The 8,740-nt window shown below is 37.7% G+C and overlaps 1 protein-coding gene across 1 annotated transcript in view; it reads left to right on the top strand.

The window, feature by feature from the left end:
* The first annotated feature begins 1,041 nt into the window (after positions 1-1,041).
* PTPRR (protein tyrosine phosphatase receptor type R) overlaps positions 1,042-8,740 on the top strand; it is a 105,044-nt gene continuing 97,345 nt past the window's right edge. The window contains exon 1 of the mRNA XM_042816407.1: positions 1,042-1,103. Within this exon, the coding sequence (XP_042672341.1) occupies positions 1,083-1,103 (21 nt within the window). The 5' untranslated portion in view covers positions 1,042-1,082. The remainder of the gene's footprint in view (positions 1,104-8,740) is intronic.

Genomic DNA, 8,740 nt, shown 5'->3' with positions numbered 1-8,740 from the left:
ATCTGAGGGAAAAAAAATATACAGAAGCAATTTGTTCTACAGAAACAGCCTTTTATAGTAATTTACTCTATCAGAGAGATTCCACCAAGATTTTAGTTTGATTTCTGAGCAAAACTAGAGGAAATTTGTAGCCAAACCTTTAAGTCACTAGCTTGTCTAGATCTGAAACTAATATCTTTGCTGTGCAGTTTCCATCTTCCATGATGTGTCAAATGTCTTTTGAATGTGACCTCACTCAAAAACATCTTTTGTTCTTTGTGGAAACTTTACAGAAAACTAAAAATTCTAATGAAAAGATTTTCTGGAAAACAATCAATGTCTGCTTTGTAAGATGGTTTCTATTCTGTGTAAATTTTGCATATATCCTTATGGAAGATATGCTTAGAGTATTGCCAGCACGTTCTGAATGAACTTGGCAGTCAGGTCAGTAATTTAGTTCTGTTAATATATAATCTCCATTATCACGTCTTTATCTGTTTAAAGTTCATTTGTCTTCCTGGCTGTGATTAGGAGCTCCTATTTGGTAACCATAGCTTGTAAATATTTGTTCACTTATTGCTGATTGCTGTCCTTCCTATCTGTCATAAAGCCACACAAATAGCTACAGGCAAGGCTAAAAAACAGTGAATCAGGATGAATAATTATTTGAAAAAAAAATAGTTCATTTCAGAGCAAAAAAAAATCCACCCACCTTGTGTCATCTCAGAAACTTTAAAGTAAATTAAGAGAATATTGGCTGGGAAGGCTAGACTGCTCCAAATTAGAAGGATGTAGCATTTATTTGTAATGTAAAGAGACAGAGTAAAAGGTCACCAGAAAAATTTCATTACTGTAAATTTGCCAGTGTAACTTCCCTCTGATAAAGGATGAACTGTTCTTTAAGAGAGGCATTTTTGCAAATCTCACAGTTACGTGACCTGCTTCATTACTCACTGAATTCACTGGTGAGTAACCTGATGGTATTAACGGCATGCAGATACTTTCCTCTTCCACCAATAGGCTATTATTTGGAGTTAACCATCCTTGAGGGTGCAGGAGATTGTACCTTCAGTAGGTTTTCTCAAGACTGGGACAAGGCTGGCATGGGAGAGCTTCAGTATAAGGTCAGAGCTGCTGTTGGGGCACTACTGTAGGGAAGAAACTGTGTGGCAGAGTTGAATGAGGAGTAATAGAATAAAAAAAACAACAATATTATCCATTCAGAAACATTAGTTTTCTTGTTTGGTTTCTTTGCTGGAGATCAGGTGGTATGACTTTATGCATTATACGTTGGTGACTAAGTGTACTTCTTTTCTAGATCTTTTCAATCATTTCCTTTCCATGCTACTTTTCGTTTTATGTTTTGTATTTTGCCTCATTTCCTATATCTTGTACTTATTTCATCTCCTAGATTGAAAATAGGGAAGGGAGAAAGGGAATAGTGGCTCTCTAACAGTATTTCTTCTTGCTGTTAGAATTATTCATGTAGCTCAACTCTCCTGCTTCCATAATGATCAATACTAAATCTCTTATTCCATTTTACATGTTCAGTATGCTTTGTATTCATATACTGCAAAGAAGCCAATAAGGAAGAAGTTCAGAGGTACTGAAGGCTGGCACTGGTTTATGACAAGGGGAGATACTTCTCTTTCAGATTGAAAATGAGGACTGGAAGATGGAAGAAGTGGTAACAAATCACTGGGATTTCTAAGACTATCTGGACCACGTCAGTCCCACAACTGCAGTCATGAGACAGTGATTCAAAAGAGTTGTATAAGATCAACCTGTGGGGAAGACTACAGTAAAAATGGTAATGGGAGGATGGTTGGACTAGGTGATCTTGCAGGTCATTTCCAACCTTATGATTCTATGATTCTATGATTTCACTAGGCAGAAATGAAGTATTGCTTTCATTGTGTAGAGCTCACAGACCTGACTGATTAACAGCTGACAGAGATCAGTACATAAATGGAGAGTCCATCCACATTCTTCTTTTCCAAAGGTCATTAATTGGGTCCCATGTATCTTCTTTCCAGAGGACCTTTTGTGGCAAAATCTGCTACATTCCTTCTCTGACATCACAGGAGACCTTGTTAGAGAAATGCAGCCTTATGATCTCCCCCATTTAATCTAACTCTGTGAAAAAGCTTGCTTGACTATATTTCTAATGAAACAAATTCTTTATTTTGGATCTTTTTTCAGACTGTCCTCTCACGTATTATACCACCATGCACTCCCTTTCCATTTTTGCTGTATATTCTGTAGGAAATCACTAGGAAGTGTTTCAGTATCCTTCCAAATCATGTCATTATTGGACTGCCTGTCTTTTCCATCAAATGCTATATGTCATGCTATTCAAAAGTTATGTACCCCATCATCATATTATCTGTATATCTTTTGGTAGCTATTTGGTAAGCATCTATGAGATGAATTGTTTCATTGCTCCAGCATAGGTGCCTGTACATCCTAAAATTATATGAAAACAGGCAGCCAACGAGGTCCTCAGAAAGAACCATCCTGAAACAATTTCTGTGTTTTTTCATCACTCTCTCTTCTTCCTCCCACGCAGTTCTCCAGTGAGTTGGGGAATATGTTTCTGCAAAATGGTTTAATTTTTTATGAAGCTATTGAAAAGTGCAAGAATTATATTACCTGCTGAGAAAAAGAAAAGCCCAAGTGGCCTCATAACATTATTATTAGATCCTTTTTGCTTTAGCAAGAGAACATGTATTGCATACATTTAAAAACTTGTGTTGGCCTCCCAGTGTGAATGTAGCTGTTCTCACTTGTTGCTAAATTTAGCATGACTGCATTGAGAAAAAAAGAAAGAACAAAAAAAAAAATCAAATAGAACTTGAATCTTCACTTCCATTAATAGCTGTTAATTGCATAATGTCTTATTTACGAGATCATATTGAACATTCATCTTCATTACAAGTTATGTGCTTACCACAGACAGGAAAAAAAGATGGAAAGAATCTGCAAATGAATGTGGTACTCAAAGAAATAAAACCTTCTGAGATTTTTCTTCTTCTAATAAAACATTTAAGCTGGTCATCAGACTAACAAGGAGTACATCTGCGAAAGTAAATCAGTGGTAATGTTTCATAGTAAAAAAAAAATTTAAAAGGAGCTCAGATGGTCTTTAAGGTTTTGTGGCTCTGTATTGGTTGTGGTAATGAAGTTTACTCTCAGCAGATGATATAACTGCGCATGCTAATGGTTCCTGCATTAGTGAATGAATTCCCTTTTCTCTTGCAGCAAAACAAACCCCTGGTGAGAATTGAATTCATGACAAGATATAGGTCAATATCTCCCATCCTCTCACCAGCCTGGAAAGAACGTGGGTAGTAATGAGAAGGGTGCAGGTATTAGTGGAGATTAAAATAAATGAAATGAGCTCTACTTGTCGGAGAAAGTTATTCTAGTCTCACATATATGATTTTAAATAGCAACAACTATGATTGCACAGGGTAGAATGGAAAGTGGAGAAACAAAAAAGTCATTAGCCTTTCTGCTTCAGCACATAGCTCACACTGTGCCTGAGAGCATAGAAAGAGACTTTCCTTTCAGGGAGAATACCCACTTCCTGCCTTTTGTGTGGCCTTCTGTCTCTGCCAGAACTGACATCTTTCAAAACTGAAAGAATACAAATGAACCAGTGTCCATATGATGTTGGTTGGGCTGCTGTCAGCAATGGAAAGGTGATCCACGCAGAAGGAAACATCAGGCATTCAACTGTAATTACATCATGGCTGAGATGATGGCAAGCAAAAAGAGATGTCAGCGAAAACCAGAGGTTGTGATTACCCTTCACAACAGCTTCCAGCTCTTAAAGAGAGTTTAAACTGCCTCTCCTTCAATAAGCAATTTGATCTTTATTATAACTGTAGTTTTTAAACCTGATTCATGTAGACAGTATAAAGGAAGGATTTTATGCTTTTCCAAGAACTTTTCAAGAGCTGTGAGAAAACATTTTTAAGACAAGAAACTTTCTACAGTTACCCATTCATAGCAGTGATAGGACCATTCAGACATGAATAATTGAACTTATTTTCTGGGCATATTAAGAAAAGTGAATTGTCACACAGTGAATAGAATAGCTGGAAAGGATCTAAAAGCTCATTGGCACAAAGGTACTTTTGTCTCCCGTTTGCAGGGAATTATAGAATTATGCCAGATTGTAGGGAGGGAATACACCTAGCACTGATGCTACCTGCTGTCATTAAAATATTTGATAAACCTAGAAGAGGATCAGAGGTCAGGATTAGGAGACAGACTAGTTATATTTCTCCCTGACAGGTACAGGATTTTGTATTTCATAAGATGATCTCAATAATTAAAATTACTGTGTCTTAAGCAAAGAGTGCAACTGTAACACATCCAGGTATCTAGGAAACAGTAAATGGTCATGAGCAGCACTTATTTAAAGGTCATGTTTAGGGAGAGTCAGTATATTAAAGTTCTTCTTAAATATGAACTTTGTGAAAGATGTACGTAGCACTCATCTAAAGGTTTCACTACTGAGTTTTTTAAATAATTAAGTAACAGGGATAATTGACTGTTTTTTATTAAAAAGAGGTTTTAAGAAGTCACCTTTCTTATTTCCAGTGGATGCTAGATGAGTGCCTACGCCCATTTTACAGTTTAAAATCTTCCTGTTTAGCGCTGTAGAGAATTATTTTTTCATGCTCTATCGCTACCATCTAGCGTCATGAAAAATGCTGAACAGAATTTTTTGTCATGTGTGTTGAATTAATATCCCCGGGTACGTCAACATAGTTGCTATAACAGAAGACATAACTGTTAAGTTACAGTATTTGTTGTTACAGATTTCTGGTTTTGTGACAGGAAAGAGGGAAATAACCAAGTATAGTTTCAGGGTAGGTCTGGTTTGCAGCTACACCATATGCCCACCACGCACAATATGTCTGATTGTTCCCAAAATTAAAAAGTAGATGATAAAACATGATGAATGAAATTTGTGGCTGGTATGGCACTGTTGATTTCAAAGAAATTGCACTGGCAGCTAATCTATCCCAACAGCACAACAGGTACATCTATTTTCGGGCTGCTAATTGTAGCTGTTTATCATTTCAGTGTGGTTCAGTGTCATATCAGCGTAATGGAGGGCCCGTTTCCACTCTTAGAGCTTACAAACTGGTTTTGAAACTTGATGAAAAATTGTTCCTGTTTTCCAGTTCCTTAAGAAATTCATGCTGTCTGGTGTGTGTCTGTGGGATTTCAGTCAAAGCTGCATTCTAGCAGTATGCAATTCTGTAAATATATTCAGAGGTTCTTCTTACTGTCGTATAAAGGGTCCTTTTGTTCTCAGATACACTGTTTTCATTAGATCACTATTAAGAGTATTGAAGAAAAGACTCTGGAAACAGTCCCACATCATTCCCCTAAGAAGTTACACGCCTGCTAGATATGTTACATATATCAAACCCCTGCACACATTTCGCCCCATTAGGTTTGTGAGTATACGTTAGCATGACATCTCCCACCAGAAGGACATAGCTAGGCAGTGACTTATTCTCTAAGTTCATAAAGTAAGAGACTTTAGTTATGCAACCCTAACTCAAATCCCAACATTACAGCTGTCAATAAAACAATATCTCCCCTAGAAGTAACCACAGAATTGGCAGCTTGCTGCAGCAGCTTGCATCTGAAAAGGGCATGGTGTCTAGAGTTACTAGAACTAGACCGGAGAGGAGACACACAGCGAAGAGCTCAGACAGAAGCTTTAATGACACCCTGTAGCGTTAGGAAAAAAAAAAAAAAAATCAGCCTTTTCTCTGGTGAAGAAATATCAGTTTTCCTACTGTCACATTTGCTTACTGGGTACAAGCCTGCCCCGAATCCATCACGGTAAAAGGCAAGATTGTAACTGAATTCAGGCTGCTTTAGTTCCAGGTATTTAACTGGCCTGTATTGGCTGGTTTGGCTCATTCTCTTTTCTTTATTACTATTGGAGAAGCATCATATCTCCTTTGTCCTCTCTCATCAACTGAATGCTTGACCTTAGCAGAGTTTAGCTAGAAAAAAAATCTGTAGTTTGTGTCTAGTAGTTAGCATGTAATCAACAATTAAAGGGCCATGCTTGAACTTACAGTACTTGTCAGATCTTTAACCTGTTCATTCACAGCTCTGCTTGATCTCTTTTTCATTCCTTTTATGAAACCAGCACTTAATAGATTTAATTCTGAAGATGTTCAGAACAGAGAAAAGGAAGCACCTTCACTCCTTGGCCTAAAGCTTATTACTGGAGTGCAAATGAAGCAGAGAAGCAAGGTGGGGCACTGAGTTGGTCCACTCTTTAAAATGTTATATCCCCAGGAAGGGTAAATCAGCAATGAATCAAAATTGATCCAACTTTAACCACACAAAAATCAGACCAAATTATATTAGCCGGCTAAACTAATCTTGGAGAAATCTATTTTCTTTCTTTCTGCTTTTTGTTTGTGGTTGGTTTGTTTTTTTTTAAATTCAGTTTTCCAATTCAATATAGTTAGAATTAGAATAGAATGCTTTATATAAACTCACAGTTAGAAACTGTGTGGCAAGCCAGTGGCAAAACCAGGTCCTACATCATGGCAGTGGAAGCAGCAAGCAGAGAACTCTTCAGCTGTTCCCTCAGCTTTTGTAAGGTTCATTTTTGTTGAATAGAGATGAAATGATCATCACAGTACCATCTCCACTGTTTTCACTGACATTTCATTTGACAAATCATTCCCATTTTTGTACTGAGAAATTCATGACACAGAGGATTATCTGGAATACTGTGGGTGATCTAGGTAGCAGGAGGGGTTTTGGTATCTAAAAGACATGTGAGACCATGGGCTTGTTGGCTTCAGTAGACTGGCAAGGAAAAACCTTTTGTAGTATTTTATGCTATCAGCAACGACATGTTCAGCTATTGTCCTACAGAGACACATATGGCTGTTCATATTAATCCCAGAGAAACAGCAGAGCCTGTTTGCAAAGCTCTGGAAGGCAGCTCTGTGTGATTTGAGGTTTATTCATGGATGAGGAGTGTATTCCTGACCTTGCAAAACCCCAAAACAGAGTAACGAGTGATGGAATAATTGCAGGAAGTGGTTTTAATGCACAAACAGCAAAGGAAATCTTATTTCTTAGCAGAGTCATTATTTTAAGAGACTCTTCCTTGACATCCCCAGAATTTCCCAGGCTAGTAATTAAAGTGAGCTGTGCAATTAAAGATGAAATATAAGACTAGCATGCAAATATAGAGGAACATTTCTTGCTGAGATAATAACTGGAATAATTAACCATGAAAGCCAAATAACAGTGCAGAACTTGAAATATTCCAGCTCCAGGTTTTATTCAGAGACTTCGATCGTCTGGTTTCACCTGCTGGGAATACAAGTTAGCAGCACCAACTTCTTGAACTGAAGTAGAAAGTTCATCACAAAAGTCAGTGCTGAAATTCAGATCTTTCTTTTTGTGTGTGTGTGAAAGTTCAATCCCATTACCATAAATCCATTCAAGTGATAGACTACTTAAATAAGCACCTGTTATTCTTGTTTGTTTAAGGAAACTCATTCTTCTACCAGCAGGTTTCAGAAAGGCTGCTCTAGCCAAGGAAGTGAGCAATGGAGAAACAAAAATCTGTGCATTCCAGTTTCTTCTGACCAACTCTCGCTCTTAGTGACATGATTTATGGGCATGGTGGTGATGGGTTGATGGTTCTACAAAATGCTCTACAAGATGCTCTTTTCCAACCGTGGTGATTCTGTGAATTCACAATTCATGGGACAAATTCGTAATGAGAGGACAAATTCTGAGCTGAATCAGCATTGCTACAGATAATGCAAATGTTGGGAAATGTATTTCTTTGGACAGATTTGTTTTACCCCACTTCAAAATGAGCCAGAATCAGTAAAGCTGACAGAATTATTTTTAGTAAGCAATCAATTTGTCAGAAAAAAAGTCATCCCAGAGATAGTTCTTACTCATGTCTAATCCAGTGAGTTGCTTTGACTGAAAAAAATGGGCTAGTGAGAAGGGTGAAGAAGACACAAGAAATCCTCTTAGCAGCTGAGAGTCTAGATACTTCCTAGGATACAGAGACCTCATCTTTTCTTCAGGGGATTTTGAGCTTAGTTTTTGGACTATCTTCTGGACAACCTGATCTAGTGCCTGATCCTGTGGGTGGCAATTCTGCCTGTGGAACTATCTTTGTGATCCCTTCCAACAAGCCATTCTGTGATACTGTGATTCTGTGATTCTTTTCTGAATTAGACGTTTTTATTTTCTTCTCTTCATGTTTTTTTGGTTTGTTTTTTCTTTACCAAATGTGAGCTACTCAGAGATTTACGAGAACAGTGGCTGCAGCATTCAAGTATGTCTCCTGTAAATTGTTCTGTCCACCAAACTAGACTTTCCTCTACCTCTTACTGACTAAATGCTTTATATAAAATGAAGCAATAGCTGCAGGAAAAATGATTTCCTTCATTTCAGAACAAGGCACAGCATCAGGGGTGCTAACTGACATTGTTCTGGGGGCTGACAAGTGGCGTTCAGGCTCCCCATGCTAAACAAGTGGCAGACTGGTGGACCTCATTCCCTATTGACTGCTTTCCTCTTTCACTGGAGGTGGAAATACTGAGTGAAATCTTTTCATTTTCTTTCTTTTTTTCTTTTTTTCCTAGGAATGCCCAAAAGTGAAATGCCAAATGGAAAATGTCAGCTAAGAGGAAATGGCTGTTTTAGTTCTCATGTCAATTTAGTTTTC

Source organism: Centrocercus urophasianus, unplaced genomic scaffold (assembly GCF_019232065.1).
Source record: "Centrocercus urophasianus isolate 14NV4802_14NV808 unplaced genomic scaffold, USGS_Curo_1.0 seq_15, whole genome shotgun sequence".
NCBI classification, from domain to species: domain Eukaryota; kingdom Metazoa; phylum Chordata; class Aves; order Galliformes; family Phasianidae; genus Centrocercus; species Centrocercus urophasianus.
Note: the sequence above shows the minus strand (reverse complement) of the source record. Positions and strands in the feature narration are given on the sequence as shown.